The sequence below is a fragment of the Ipomoea triloba genome, chromosome 7, assembly GCF_003576645.1.
Source record: "Ipomoea triloba cultivar NCNSP0323 chromosome 7, ASM357664v1".
Classification (NCBI taxonomy): domain Eukaryota; kingdom Viridiplantae; phylum Streptophyta; class Magnoliopsida; order Solanales; family Convolvulaceae; genus Ipomoea; species Ipomoea triloba.
Window position 1 is genome coordinate 27179 of NC_044922.1, and position 14548 is coordinate 41726.

The 14548-nt window shown below is 42.8% G+C and overlaps 3 protein-coding genes across 4 annotated transcripts; 1 reads left to right on the plus strand and 2 right to left on the minus strand.

The window, feature by feature from the left end:
- The first annotated feature begins 3700 nt into the window (after window positions 1-3700).
- On the plus strand, window positions 3701-6016 carry LOC116026290 (mitochondrial import inner membrane translocase subunit PAM16 like 2-like). The gene is made up of 5 exons (XM_031267771.1): window positions 3701-3841; window positions 4172-4229; window positions 5066-5153; window positions 5478-5608; window positions 5697-6016. The coding sequence occupies exons 2-5, from the start codon at window positions 4227-4229 to the stop codon at window positions 5817-5819; spliced, it is 345 nt and encodes a 114-aa protein (XP_031123631.1). The 5' UTR covers window positions 3701-3841; window positions 4172-4226; the 3' UTR covers window positions 5820-6016.
- Window positions 5984-10387, minus strand: LOC116026289 (prolyl endopeptidase-like). Of its 2 annotated transcripts, XM_031267769.1 has the most exons (12): window positions 10172-10387; window positions 9666-9888; window positions 9332-9532; window positions 9166-9236; window positions 8796-8958; window positions 7732-8328; window positions 7115-7495; window positions 6952-7027; window positions 6798-6861; window positions 6570-6708; window positions 6379-6492; window positions 5984-6299 (listed from the first exon to the last, which is right to left on the minus strand). In XM_031267769.1, exons 1-12 carry the CDS (start codon window positions 10279-10281, stop codon window positions 6234-6236), a joined length of 2205 nt encoding a protein of 734 aa, XP_031123629.1. In that variant the 5' UTR covers window positions 10282-10387; the 3' UTR covers window positions 5984-6233. The 2 variants fall into 2 exon arrangements, with proteins under 2 accessions (XP_031123629.1, XP_031123630.1); XM_031267770.1 differs by lacking the exon at window positions 10172-10387 and having other exon boundaries at window positions 6006-6299; window positions 9332-9510; window positions 9666-9757.
- Window positions 10388-11098: 711 nt separating this feature from the next.
- On the minus strand, window positions 11099-13521 carry LOC116024824 (protein TIC 21, chloroplastic-like). The gene is made up of 4 exons (XM_031265827.1): window positions 13203-13521; window positions 12432-12689; window positions 11607-11810; window positions 11099-11497 (listed from the first exon to the last, which is right to left on the minus strand). The coding sequence occupies exons 1-4, from the start codon at window positions 13488-13490 to the stop codon at window positions 11375-11377; spliced, it is 873 nt and encodes a 290-aa protein (XP_031121687.1). The 5' UTR covers window positions 13491-13521; the 3' UTR covers window positions 11099-11374.
- Between the last annotated feature and the right edge of the window lie 1027 nt (window positions 13522-14548).

The following is a 14548-nucleotide window of genomic DNA, read 5'->3' on the forward strand; positions in this document are numbered from 1 at the left end:
ACCAACCAACCCCCAACCCCAACCACCACCCCAACCCCCGAGACCCGAGACCTGACACCCGAACCCCGAGACCCAAGACCCGAGACCCTAGACCCTAGACCCAAGACCCCGAACCCCAAACCTAGAGACTCCGAGACCCGGGACCCAAGACCCTAGACCCGAAACCCAAGACCCTAGACCCTAGACCCGAGACCCTACACCCCGAACAGCGAACCCCGAGACCCGAAACCTAGCCCCGAGGCCCGAGACCCTAGACCCTACACCCCAGACCCTAGACTCGAGACCCCGAACCCTGAACCCCGAGACCCTAAACCCTGAACCCTGAACCTTGAACCCCGACATCGAACCCCGAGACCTGAGACCCGAACCCAGAGACTTAGGGACTCGAGGCCCGGGACCCTAGACCCAAGACCCGGGACCCTAGAACCCAGACCCTAGACTTTAGGCCCTTGACCCCGAACCCCGAGACCCGAGACCCTAGACCCGAAGCCCGAAGCCCGAGACCCTATACCCAAGACCCGAACCCAGAACCCTGAACCCTAAACCCAGACTCTAAGACCCGAGACCCTAGACCCTAAACCCTGAACCCTGAACCCCAACATCGATCCCCGAGACCCGAGACCCGAGCCTTGAGACCCGAGACCCTAGACCCTATCCTGAGAACCCAGACCCTAGACCCGAAGCCAGGAGCACAAGACCTGAGACCCGAGACCCTAGACCCGTGACCCGAGACCGGAAGCCCGAAGCTTGAGTCCCTAGACCCCAAACCCTGAACCCAGACATTGAGCCTTGAGCCCCAAGCCTCGAGACCTAAGGCTCGAGACCCGATACCGGAGACCCTATACCCTAGACCCTAGACTTGAGACCCGAGATCCTAGACCCCGAGACCCTGAAACTAGAGACCCGAGACCTGAGACCCGAGCCCCGAGCCCTGAGACCCGAGACCCTAGACCTGAGACCAAAGACCCAAAGCCCGAAGCCCGAGAGTTTGAGACCCAAGACCCTAGACCCGAGACCCTAAACCCGAACCCTGAACGATGAACCCTAACCCCGGAACCCGAGCCCCGAGACTTGAGTCCCGAGACTCGAGACTTAAGACCCTAGACCCAACACCCGAGACCCTAGGGTTTCGAGGCTCGGGTCTAGTGTTTCGGGTCTCGGGTCTAGGGTTTCTAGTCTCAGGTCTCGGGGCTCGTGGATCGGGGCTCGGGGCTCGGATTTAGGGTTTCGGGTTTTGGGTCTCAGATCTAGGGTTTTGGGTCTCGGGTCTAGGGTTTCGGCTCCCGGGTTTGGGGTTTCGGGTATCGTGTCTAGGGTTTCGGGTCTCGTGTCTAGGGTTTCTGGTCTCGGGATTAGGGTTTCGGGTCTCGGATCTAGGGTCTTGGGTCTCAGACTCTCGGGCTTCGGGCTTTGGGTCTTTGGTCTCGGGTCTAGGGTCTCGGGTCTCGGGTCCGAGGGCTCGGGGCTTGGGTCTCAAGTCTCGGGTCTCTAGTTTCAGGGTCTCGGGGTTCGAGGTTCGGGGTCTAGGATCTCGGTTCTCGGGCTCCAGGCTTTTGGCTTCGAGTCTAGGGTCTCGGGTCTCGGGTCTCAAGTCTAGGGTCTAGGGTATAGGGTCTCCGGTCTCGGGTCTCTGGTCTCGGGTTTCGGGCCTCAGGTCTCGAGGCTTGGGGCTCAAGGCTCAATGTCTGGGTTCAGGGTTTGGGGTCTAGGGACTCAAGCTTCGGGCTTCCAATCTCGGGTCTAGGGTCTCGGGTCTCAGGTCTTGTGCTCCTGGCTTCGGGTCTAGGGTCTGGGTTCTCGGGATAGGGTCTAGGGTCTCGGGTCTCAAGGCTCGGGTCTCGGGTCTCGGGGCTCGATGTCGGGGTTCATGGTTTAGGGTTTAGGGTCTAGGGTCTCGGGTATCGGGTCTCGGGTCTTAGAGTCCGGGTTTAGGGTTCAGGGTTCTGGGTTCGGGTCTTGGGTCTAGGGTCTCGAGCTTCGGGCTTCGGGTCTAGGGTCTCGGGTCTCGGGGTTCGGGGTCAAGGGCCTAAGGTCTAGGGTCTGGGTTCTAGGGTCCCGGGTCTTGGGTCTAGGGTCCCGGGCCTCGGGTCCCTAGGTCTCTGGGTTCGGGTCTCAGGTCTCGGGGTTCGATGTCGGGGTTCAAGGTTTAGAGTCTCGGGGTTCAGGGTTCGGGGTCTCGAGTCTAGGGTCTGGGGTGTAGGGTCTAGGGTCTCGGGTCTCGGGTCTCGGGTCTAGGGTCTAGGTTCTAGGGTCCCGGGTCTCGGGGCTTGGGGCTTGGGGCAAGGTCTTGGGGCTTGGGCCTCGGGTCTCGGGTCTCGGGGCTCGGGCCTCGGGGTTCGCTGTTTGGGGTCTAGGGTCTCGGGTCTTGGGTCTAGGGTCTCGGGTCTCGGGTCTAGGGTCTTGGGTCCCGGGTCTCGGGGTCTCTAGGTTCGGGGTTCGGGGTCTCTAGGTTCGGGGTTCGGGGTCTCGGGTCTAGGGTCTAGGGTCTCGGGTCTTGGGTCTCGGGTCTCGGGGTTCGGGTGTCAGGTCTCGGGTCTAGTGTCTCGGGTTTAGGGTCTCGGGTCTCGGGTGTAGGGTCTAGGTTCTAAGGTTTCGGGTCTCAGGGCTCGGGGTCTGGGGTCTCAGGTTCGTGGTTTAGTGTCGGGGTTTGGGATCCCGAGTCTCGCGATTCTAGTCTCGGGTCTCGGGGTCTCAAGTCTTGGATCTCGGGTCTTGGGTCTCGGGGTCTCGGGTCTAAGGTCTTGGGTCCCGGGTCCCGGGTCTCGGAGCTCGGGATTCGGGGCTCGGGTCTCGGGGTTTGGGTCTCAGGTTTCGGGTCTCGTGGTCTCAGGGTTCGGGGTCTCGGGTCTAAGGTCTAGGGTCTAGGGTCTCGGGTTTCGGGTCTCAGGTCTAGGGTCTAGGTTCTAGGGTCCCGGGTCTCGTGGCTCGGGGTCGGGGCCAGGTATCGGGGCTCGGGGCTCAATGTCGGGGTTTAGGGTTTGGGGTCTAGGGACTCGGGCTTCCGGTCTCAAGTCTCAGGTCTAGGTTCTCGGGTCTCGGGTCTTGGGCTTCGGGCTTCGGGCTTCGAGCTTCGGGTCTATGGTCTGGGTTCTCGGGTATAGGGTCTAGGGTCTCGGGTCTCAAGTTTTGGGTCTCGGGTCTCGGGTCTCGGGGCTCGGGGCTCGATGTCGGGGTTCAGGGTTCAGGGTCTAGGGTCTCGGGTCTCGGGTCTTAGAGTTCGAGTTTAGGGTTCAGTGTTCGAGGTTCGGGTCTCGGGTCTAGGGTCTCGGGCTTCGGGCTTCGGGTCTAGGGTCTCGGGTATTGGGGTTCGGGGTTCGGGGTCAAGGACCTAGGGTCTAGGTTCTCGGGTATCGAATCTCGGGGTTCGGGTCTCGGGTCTCAAGTAGCTTGATAATTGCCGAGCTCGAGCTCGAGCTGCTCATTTCTTAACGAGCTCGAGCTCGAGCCACCCCAGGTTCGAGCTCGGCTCGGCTCGTTTGCACCCCTAGATCGGAGTGTGAATAGGATGAGACCAGTAAAATTAAGTAATACGAAATAGTTGTTTTTGGTATAATTTATTTTCTTCTTAATTTGTTAAGATTTTCTTATTTATTAAAAAAGAAAAAAGAAAAAAAGAAAGACTTCCACTTATCCACTGTTAACCTGTAGGCTGTTACAAGTTACAACATAAAAAAAATAAAAAAAAGACAAACCCTAATACTGCAACTCTTCAAGTCTTCTCCCGCCAACGGCTCCCAGTTATCAAACTCTCGTGAACAACGTTAGTTGCTCCAAGTAGTCGCGGATAGACTCAAGCTCCTAGAGACTAGAGAGGAAGCTCTGCAACCGTCGCTATTTGGAGGTATCGGATCTCTTACTCGTACTTGTATGTGAATTAAGTTTTGGCAATTCGACCCTTCTCAACTGGTGGGGATGATGTGGAGTGTCTCAAATTTATGAAATTCTATTGCTCACGTCTTTAATATTGAAGGTTGAAATTGTGCATGAAGATTTTAAATCTTGGGGTTGTATTGAGTAATAGAATAAGCAGAGAAAATGATCAAGCTTTTATGTATATTATCATTGGATAATGTGTCATGCCCCAAATAATTTATCCCAAACAAGTTACTCATTTGATTAACAAGTAGTAGGTTGGCTAATTCAATCACCAATGCTACCGTTTCTTTGGCAGGCCACTTGGTTTCAAGGCTACTTCTAGTAACGCTGTTGTGGTTGCTGTTTCTGCAATGGTATGCTTATTTTGACATTTTCCTTCCATTGATACATTGCTAGATTTTGTTTGTAATATCCTCTCTTCTTTTTTAGTTGTGGACTTGTGGCATTATTTTAATGGCTTTTGGCATAATTTATAATGCCAGAGGTTTTATGTTTATGTTAAAAATTTTCTGGTGTTTGTCCATGTGTATATATGTCATTCTTAGCTTCCAATATGAGAGAGAGAGTGAGAGAAAGAGTACATTATAGGTTTTGGAAATCTTTTATTTACTTTGGGTTATGAAATCTATATGACATGCAGTTGAAACATAAATGAGGCAACACAATTGTACGTTAATGTCCAAGAAAATAATTGAATAGAGGTGCCAATACTGCAGGATCCAATCAATTGGAGTATGTTTGGACAATCATAGAGTGAAACTATATTTGGGAGGAATAGGTGCAGTTTTTATGGGTTGACTTTGACAGCCTGATATCGAGCTTGAACCAAAACATTTAGTGGTGGTTTTGCAGAACTTCAAATTGTGACTGTTTCTATAGAAAAGATTTCTGTAGCACTGCATTGTGTTAATCTTTGCCTTTTCTTGTTATTCCCCTGACTTGATTAATTATGTTGTCTTTATTGAAATGAAGTTTCAATATTTGGCTGTATTTTTCAAGGTTGCACTTAAGCAGATTTGTCTTTTTAGGAGAATGGTTTTGATACTTATTTTTTGTGGTGATGGTATTTTAGGATTTTCCAGTGATGGCATGTCCCTTCTAGTAGTGCTTCCCTGTTTCTTTCCCACTGGAGGATAAGAACTGTGAAAGCATAGTCCTAACCTGGGCTTTTGGTGTCTTATTGTCATAGGCAGCAAGAATCATAGCACATTTGATTGTGGTGGGTTCTGGGATGATGATAAGGGCATTTGCTCAAGCATATCGACAGGCATTAAGTAGTATGCTTCAATCTTAATCTGTCTCTCATCTGATTTCTCATTTCCACTATTGTGAATTCATTTGGCATGCCCTGCTTGGAGACATGCACTGTGCTTCTGTAAGGAGTCTAGCTTTTGAAATACGTCAAAATCCAAGTTGCTTTATTATGTTGATTCGACTGTCTTCAGCTCTGTTGACATGACATCTAATTTATCTTGATGTTCTGGCTTTTACACCTGGAAATATTTCTACTATGCTTTCCCCCTCCAAAAAAAAATTAAATTAAAATTGCTAAATGGAGCCAGGTCTGGTCTTCTAAAATATCCATGTGCCAATAATGTCAGATGCCTCAAAGACTGGTGCTGCTCAAGAGGTTGCACAAAACATTAAAAGGGCCGGCAAAGCAATAACTGAAACTGAGGCAAGGCAAGTCCTTGGCGTCGCTGAGAATTCGTCATGGGAAGAAATCATGCAGGTTCATTTCATCTCAATCTTGCTCTTTCTGATGTGTGTGTGTGTGTTTTCCCACATATGAGCCTCCATGCTTTTCTATTTTTGTGCAGAAGTACGATAACTTGTTTGAGCAAAATGCAAAGAACGGAAGCTTCTATCTCCAATCAAAGGTGCATAGAGCAAAAGAATGTCTAGAAGCTGTGTACCAGAGTAAATCTGAGGGAACAAATTAAAGAATTTATTTTTGGATGTTATTGTTATCCCTTTTGATACATTAGATTCTGACATAGTCAATCTACTAAGGTGAGGTCTGCCTTGTAAACGTATAACTTGCATTGCCGGAGGAGCCTATATGAACTTGTGTTGTGTCGTGCCTCTTGCGGAAATTATTTAGTTATTATAAAGAAATCATTAATTAGTGTTGATTAAAGTATTATGTTGCTTATTAAAAAGCTAGCTTCAAACTTAATACAGGATTGAGAGCATCCTTGCAAAAGTGGAGTAGATAAAAAGTTGCATGGGAATTTGACATTAATTTAAGGGCACGGACAGAAATTACAGGCTACAAATTCCCTAAGCTTATAAACAGGACAGGCAGGCACAGGTGAATTGAGTGAGTCCCTGGGGTTGTGATGAAGATGATCATACTATTCAATCCAATGGGCGCCCAGAACTTTAGCCATGAACGCGTACCTGTCTGCAGCTTCATCAATCTGCAAGGTGGGCAGTGAATGAATATGAGAAAGGCAGGCAGGAAGGGGATTTGACTTTTGAGGGGAGAAAGAAGTTTACCAATTTCTGGGTGGGACGCCCACATCCATGGCCAGCATTGCGCTCTATGCGACCCACAATTGGGTTGGTCTGTGGACTGTTGTGAGCGCTTGTACACAGGACATGCTGCATGGTCTGGACAAGGCAGTAGGCAACATTAGCAAAAACAAACCACAACTTGTAAACACACACACAATGAATTCAGACAGTACCGCCAAATATTTCAATGTGTGCAGTGGCACCACCCTATCATCGTGATCAGCTGTCAATAGCATGGTTGATGGGTATTGAAATGCTTGACAGGCCTGAGTTTGTTCCCAAGGTCTTCTCACATTATGTAGCGGCGAATATCTGAAAAATAGCAGCAACAGCAAAAGTAGTTAGTTAAGTCACAAATTTTCAGTTCCACAATTCTTCTGCCTACCCTAAACTTTACTCACTTGATTAGCCAATGAAATTCTTCCTCATTATCTGAACACCCAAAGTCAGAGGTCCATGCATGTCCTGATCACACCAACAAAAATCAAAATCAAAATCAAATTTAATGGACTTGTGACGCTGCACAAACATCAACCACAAACACTAGGATTTGACCTATAGTGAATTTGTGGAATCTAAGCATGTCCATCACACCAACATGGGCGAGTGCGCAGCCAAACAAATCAGGTCTCTGCAAAAATAAAAATAAAAAACTTACCAATGCAAATTTCAATATCAATTAATCTCAACACAGATAGCTGAGCTGACGATAACGGACCTGATTGATGCATGCTCCTATTAGAAGTCCTCCATTGCTTCCGCCTTCAATGCACAACTTGCTAGGTTGAGTGAAACCAGCAGCAATGAGATACTCAGAGGCAGAAATGAAATCGTCAAAGCAGTTCTGCTTTTTGGCAAGGGCACCTGCCTTGTGCCATTCTTCTCCGTACTCCCCACCGCCACGAATATTTGCTAAACAGAAGATAACACCTAAATGCTTTGCTATCACAAGCCGCGCCATAGAAAAATATGGGGTAACACTAACACTAAATCCACCATATCCAAATACCAAACAAGGGTTTGATCCATCCAGAGAAATATCTTTTCCACCCACTATGAACATCGGTATCTTAACACCATCTTTACTGTCCACAAATACCTACCAAAACTCGAATCCAATAGGGAAAAGCTATTAGTTACACACAATATTTTTTTAATATGCTCGCTAATGTTGAAGCTAGTTGTTAAGAATTACTGTAGTACAAAACAATTAGACGATTAGTGTGTATCTTCACCAACAATTTAAGTTGCTGTTTGTTGATGTGCGGCAAAAGGTCATGGGTTGTGAATGTGGAATGATAAAAAAAGAAGCAGAGGTCAGGAAAAGTCACTGACCTGATTCACATTGAAACTTGCACGATCAAAGCCAGGGACAGTAATTTCGCGGAATATTTTCATCTCTGGGACCTTGTTTTGCAGGTTGCACTGATATATGATGAGTGGGATAAGGAAGTTTGTAAAACCAATAAACACAATGCTGTCTTTGCGGCGAGCTGAAATTCCATTAACTGTTCCAATATCTATAGGTAAATTGTGCTTCAGAATACCACCTGTTCTTAAATCTCTCAACTGTAAAACGCTTTTCACATCACTCAAATAATTCACCACAAGTTGATTGTTATTCACAGCGACAGCTGATTCAAGCACATCCTTTTCATGCTCTTGAATGACATCACACCAAGATCCAGGTTCTTTGACATCCACTCTGACTAGTTTGTACTTTGGAGCATTCTTATTTGTCCGGAAGGTGAAAACAGTTTCATCATTTGCAACAAATCCATAAGAGGCCTCAAAATGATCAATGAGCTTGTTAAATGGAAGCAGTTCATCCGTCCCTCTATAGCCTTGGAGCCCATTTGGAAGAGCAGACAAGTCACATACATGAACTTTGTTGACTGGATCACAGTTCTCAAAAATATACAAGAGAGCATACTGCAGCAGAAGAGTAAGAAGAAAAAAGTTAACACAGTGCTAGCCAAAAGCCAGTTACTTTTTTAAGAGAGCAAAATGTGCCACCAAAACCATAGTGTATGCATATGTCATAGCTAGCACTACATACTTAGCTTGTGTGCATCAATCATATATTTTAATCAAGAATATAATTAAATCATATATAGAAGTTAGGAATTGCAATCTTGTCCAGATTACCAAAGACAAATATGCTTTTCTAAAGTGAAAAGCTAAGTTGGTGGCATGCATCATCCTAGCTAGCTTCCTACCTGTCCCGGCTCTTGCAATATGATGTTATTAATAACTAAGATGTATCCTTATTTTATGGAAAAAGTAAGTAAATCAACTAAGAAACAGTGGTATACAGAAAATTAAAGATAGATCCCAAGCAATAAGTTAGGCAGTATGTATGTATGTATAGTATTAATAAGCAAATGAAATAATAATACCTTCCCATCTTCCGTGACTGAAGCGGAAATCATATGTTTGGGGTTATCTGAATCTTTCCAGCATAGGATATCTTCAGACTGATCTGTACCCAAGAAATGATAATATAGCTGATGGTGTAGATTGACATTTGTCTCAGTTCCGGCATCCAGATTATCTCCATCCCTATGGGAGATCAGAGGGAGGAGGCAGTGTCCTCAGCTCATTAATTACACACATACAGCCATTATATATAAGATATCACCGAATTGAATATTCAGTTGGAATGGAGTCATGTGAAAGACTGAACCAAATATTATCTCTGATTTATCGAACATAAAAACCACTCAACTTCGCTTGTTTTTTTAAATTTTAATGTGGGACTGGACTTACTTGGGAGCTGGATAGCGGCTGTAGAAAAAACCTTTGCTGTCTTTGGTCCAGCTAACATCCGAGAACTTGACCTGTAATCTCGATCGAGAATTTAGCAAGCAAAGCAAAGCAAAATATATATTCTATAGTATATGATGTGTGAGGTGATACTATACAATATACATACCCAGGAAAGAATATCAGGTTGGACAGCCTTATCATGAACGGTCATAACTCTGACAGTCACCCAATCACTCCCCCTTGAACTAATCCCGTAAGCCAGGTACTTAGCATCCTGGCTAACCCCCCAGATTTTCAATGCAACACTTCCGTCCTCACTCAACCTGTTGGGATCCAGCAAAACCTCTGCTTTCGCATCCAAACAATCCTAGCGGTAGCGGTACGTAAAAACTTAGAAATTATATATAAAATTAAAGCTAGAAACCAAACCCCACAATGGAATGCAATGCAATGCAATTATTATTATAATTATTAAGTTTAGGAAATTGGAGGGCACTAACCTGAACGTAGAGGACTCTCTGAGGTTGAAGGCCCGTGTTGTGGAAGTAAAAGTAGTTATTATCACCTGCCCTGAAAGGAACGTCGTACTTTGGGAAATCAAACAATTGGGTCAGCTTTTCCCGCAGTTTGTCTCTTGTCTCGCAGCTTTTCAGTACGGAATCCGTTAGTTCAGACTGCTTCCTCACAAACTCCTTTGTCTCCTCTGAATCTGGATTTTCAAGCCTAAAATACAAATAAACACTACTCATTCCATCCCCCCCTTCATCAACTCTATCATTCTTAAATTAAAAAATTAGCTTATACTCATCCAAGTCATGAAGCTACTAAACACCTTAACTTTTTATAACATACGAAATTATATTATTATAATCTCGGCATTACAGATGGACATATATAATTAATTATCTATCATAAAATTGACCCAAAAAATACATAAAGTTACCGAGGAGATTGAAATTTTAAAAATAAATAAATAAAAATAAAAAAATGATATGATTGTGCATACCATTGGTAAGGGTCAGGAATAACAACGCCATGATACTTATCAACCACGGAATCATCACGGCGAGCTAAAGGGTAGTTAAGTGGTTGGGTAGGGACGCACAGAGAACCCATACTTGCAAGCACCGGCTTAGAGGCGAGCTGTTTAATTTGTTGAAGATCAGAGAAGCAGTTAATTAATAAGGTTGGGCTTGATATGCATGTATTATTTATAGAGAAGGGAATGAGAACATCTTCAGACTTCAGGTCGGTAGGCGCTGGAGGGGAGTGATTGGAACTTGGAAGTGTTGTCATCCTGTTGAGATTGTGTCGCCATATATGCAGACGTCAGAGTTCAGACGACTTCTAGGAATCTTCTTCTGAGTTGTGACTTGCAACGTTAGTTGACGTGGAAAAGTGGAAACCAAATTTATTGCTGTATATTATTATTGGTTTTGTCAGTTGCAGTCTTCCATAAAACATACATACTATTTGGAAACCAAATTTATTATATTATTATTGGTTTTGTTAGTTGCAGTCTTCCATAAAACAAAAGATACTATTTGGAAACCAAATTTATTACTATACTATTGGTTTTGTTAGTCGCCCTTAATCTTTGATTAAAAATAAATGAATCTCTTCAACTCAATCACACCCAAATTATAAAAATATGATTTTACTATTTCACTTCACTTGTGGAAAAATTGCTCAATCACACCCAAATTATAAAAATATGATTTTACTATTTCACTTCTCGATGCCATATATTATATTTTAAAATTTTCGTACAATTTAATACGGAATAGTATTTGTAATAGTTTATTTATTAAATTGAAGAAAAGGTGGGGTTTACTAATCCTACCATTCAAGGGGAAATTGATTGAAATGGTCAAAAAAATATCAAAATGAGCAACTTCTAAAACTTGGACAAAAGAAAAGAAAAAAAAAATCGTTTGGGACTAGAGAATTTTTTGTCAAAAACACAAGTCGCACTTACGTTTCTCAAATTTTAGAAATTTACAACTTGCATTTTTCGTACATTGCACTTGAGAAGAACACCAAGGAGAAGGGTCCTCTGATGGATGGAGATTCCTACAAAGTACAGTACAGTCCTGTCCTTGATAATAAAATGGATGCAACATACAAAGCTAAACCTCACTTATACAATTAAACGACAATGTTATTCCACAGTGTTAACCACCACCATATTACACTATTTCAGTAGAGCTCATGCAACCTTAGGAACAGGAACAGGAATGCTTTCAGAAGGTGGCGGTAATGTTACTGAGCGCAATAGTTCCAGCGAGAATAACAGCCCAAGAAAGTGTGATAAAATAGTGTTTGCTGATGCCTGTAAATATGAGCAGATAAGGTTTAATAATAATAATGTTGTTATTGCAGACAGCAGTCAGTGTATATCAAAACAAAAAGGTCATTATAATATCTAGAAGAGTGAGTACCTGTACCAAAATCACATCCAATGCAAGCACAGGGCTACTACCAGGGGAAATACCCTGATAGTATGGAACAGTTGAGGTGGTAAGAGCCTTAGCTGACAACCAACCTACTGTGGCTTGCAACCCAACTACAGCAGCACCCATTCCCACAAGGTTCAACGCAATCCCATTTTTCAAGCTTTTCACCACATCAGCACGAGGAGGAGCCTACAAACACAACCAACCAGCACAACATTGACTTAATTCTGTTTGATCAAATTTGTGAAGTGTCGAATGAAAACATCATAAAACTGCAAGGAATACAGCTAATGAGTAAACATAATCCATCCATATAGCCAACAGCCCAACACCAACTAGCTAGGTTGGGATGAAGAATTAGTTTAGTTGATTTATAGAAACAAAAGAATGACTTTTACACCCATCTATTCCATAATATAAATAAGTCAAAAACAAAAGAATGACTCTACATTTTAATAGGTTTCTGCAGTCAGGAATTTGTTTAGGAGGATATGACAGCACATCAATCTTGCAACAGGAAAAGGGTATAAATCATTCTAACTTTCATTTCAATTATATATTCCGTATAATTTAACAGCACATCAATCTTCCAACATTCCGTGTGTAACTGTATGGACGTTGCAGGAGAGTAAGTGTGTGTTTTGAAGCTGAATTGAACAGTAGAACAGAATATAATTAGAATGTGAAGCTTTTTCTTTGACATTTGTGGAAATGGGAAAAGGATAAATATTACTCCGTATAAGGCAGTTATGGTGCCATCTCAAGCAATTGAAGTAATATCTTTAAAAAAAAAAAAAAAGGAGACTTTACCTTTGAAGGCTCACTGGCTGTTTTCTTTAGCTTCGCAGACAAACGAAGATAACCAAAAGACCAGAAAACAGAAAGAAAAGCTGCAGCAATTCCAGCAGCAGTTGAGTAGAATGTAAAGGGTGATGTGATCTTCCCAGTGATAACTACAGAAAAAGATAGGATCCCAGCAGCAACCACTGTGCAAACCAGCTGCCCCCAAAACCCTATACTACCCAATCTCTTGAAATACCTTGAAGTACTCTCCAATCTCTTTGAGACCTACAGATAATTCAATCAATCAGCTTTTACCGAAAGACACAAAATATTTGGACTATAATGTGCAACGAATACAATTAGCTCTCACCAATATAATTCATAATAATCAGGACTCACAAGTCACACCTATCTTTCAAAATCCATGAAGTCAACTGAAAGAGGAAAAAATATTTATTTTACTCTGCAATACCGCATTTCACAGGGGTTCTATAACCATGCTAGGCAACAACTCTTCACAATTAGAACTTTCTTAATTGAGCATGTTTTCCATCACACTTGCACGTGACTTGGAATTTGCAAATTATGGTCTTTTTCATCTGCACATTATCAATGCTTCTTCTCACAAGTTCAAACCCCAATTAATTGTTCAACACATTCATATTTAAGGTATAACAAGTTCAAACAAGAAATGCTATCTCCATATGCATAAGCAGAGTTGAATTTACATAAAAAGAAAAACAATATAAAATCTGTGAACATAAGCAGGAGTGGGGTTTACAATAGAGAGAGGGAGACCTGAGCCAGCTTCGTTATTTCCGAATCTTCGCTCGGAGAAGCGTACGTCGCGGATACAGGACCCGCGGCGGCGAGGGTTCTACTCGTGTAAATGACACTTGAGTCAAGTGGAGAGAGAAATGGTTGAGCCTGTGAGGATGTGAGACTGTGGGGTAACGTGAAAGGAATCGGAGAAATTAGGGGGCGTAAAATATTAAGCGGAATGCGTTTCGCCACGACAGGCGAGATCATCGGCAAAGGTGGAGGTGCGCCACCGGAGCGCGTAGCCAGAGAAAATAGTGTCTGCATATCGAGTGATGAGCCAATTTGAGTTGTCCTTATTATCAATTCATGAATAAACGTCCAAGACAAGAAAAGAAAAAAGAAGATAAATTGTCTGAAATGGGCCCATATTTGGGCCGGTCCATTGCCAGTGTTTAAAATAATGATGCTTAAAACAGTTTTTTTTTTTTTTAACTTAAAAGACCATTTGGCAATCGTTATATCTAGGACCAGGTACACAGTGCACTGTGAACTCTGGTCCGAAACGACGTCGTTTCGATGTTAGTGAACGTGGACACGAATGACTCAAGGGAATTCATTATCTATAATACACATAATCTTTATCTAGAATACACAAAACGTTTGCCTAGAATATACAGAATATTGACACAAAATACACAAAACTCATCATCCTAACATTTGAATGCACAAACACATCACAACTTGTATTAATAACATGAATACACAGAATACTGACACAAAATATACAGAACTTATCCTCCTAAACATTCGAATACACAAACACATCACAACATGTGTTACTAACATGAGTACACATAATGATTGCCTAGAATAAACAGAACGATTACCTATAATACACAAAACTCATCTCCTAACATTTTAGTACGGGCTGCACAATATTGTCACCATTTGGTTGCTGATATAGTTTTCTAAACCGGAAAGACTATCTAGTAAAAAAAATTAAAAATTTAAAAAAAATCCAAAGAGCTTTTTTTTTTTTTGTTGTGTAAACACAAATTTCCTAAGTCAAGATACATTAAAACTTCAAAGAGTGACAAAACATGCTGTTATGTGTTTTGAATTTTATTATATTTATTTTGGCAATATTCAATATAATAAGAGGTTGTTTAATTCAAATAATGTTATGAGATTACTTGATAACGTTATATTATATCAAAGCTAATGTGAGTATGTGACGATAATATTTCAAGGTAATGTACCTCTATTTTCTTTTTAGATAATTTAAGATTGCCTTGAAATATTTTGTTCTTGTTAACTAATTCTTAAATAATAATAATAATGATAACAATAACAAAATATAAATAAATATATGTTTATATAAT

Coding starts and splice junctions, on each gene's coding strand:
- LOC116026289 (XM_031267769.1), bottom strand. CDS start 10,281: ATGGGTTCTCTGTGCGTCCCTACCCAACCACTTAACTACCCTTTAGCT. Junction 9,889..10,171: donor ATTCCTGACCCTTACCAATG/GTATGCACAATC, acceptor TTTGTATTTTAG/GCTTGAAAATCCAGATTCAG. Junction 9,533..9,665: donor AGAGAGTCCTCTACGTTCAG/GTTAGTGCCCTC, acceptor CGCTACCGCTAG/GATTGTTTGGATGCGAAAGC.
- LOC116026290 (XM_031267771.1), top strand. Junction 5,154..5,477: donor ATATCGACAGGCATTAAGTA/GTATGCTTCAAT, acceptor CAATAATGTCAG/ATGCCTCAAAGACTGGTGCT. Junction 5,609..5,696: donor CATGGGAAGAAATCATGCAG/GTTCATTTCATC, acceptor ATTTTTGTGCAG/AAGTACGATAACTTGTTTGA.
- LOC116024824 (XM_031265827.1), bottom strand. CDS start 13,490: ATGCAGACACTATTTTCTCTGGCTACGCGCTCCGGTGGCGCACCTCCA. Junction 12,690..13,202: donor AAATAACGAAGCTGGCTCAG/GTCTCCCTCTCT, acceptor AATTATCTGTAG/GTCTCAAAGAGATTGGAGAG. Junction 11,811..12,431: donor CAGCCAGTGAGCCTTCAAAG/GTAAAGTCTCCT, acceptor TTGTGTTTGTAG/GCTCCTCCTCGTGCTGATGT.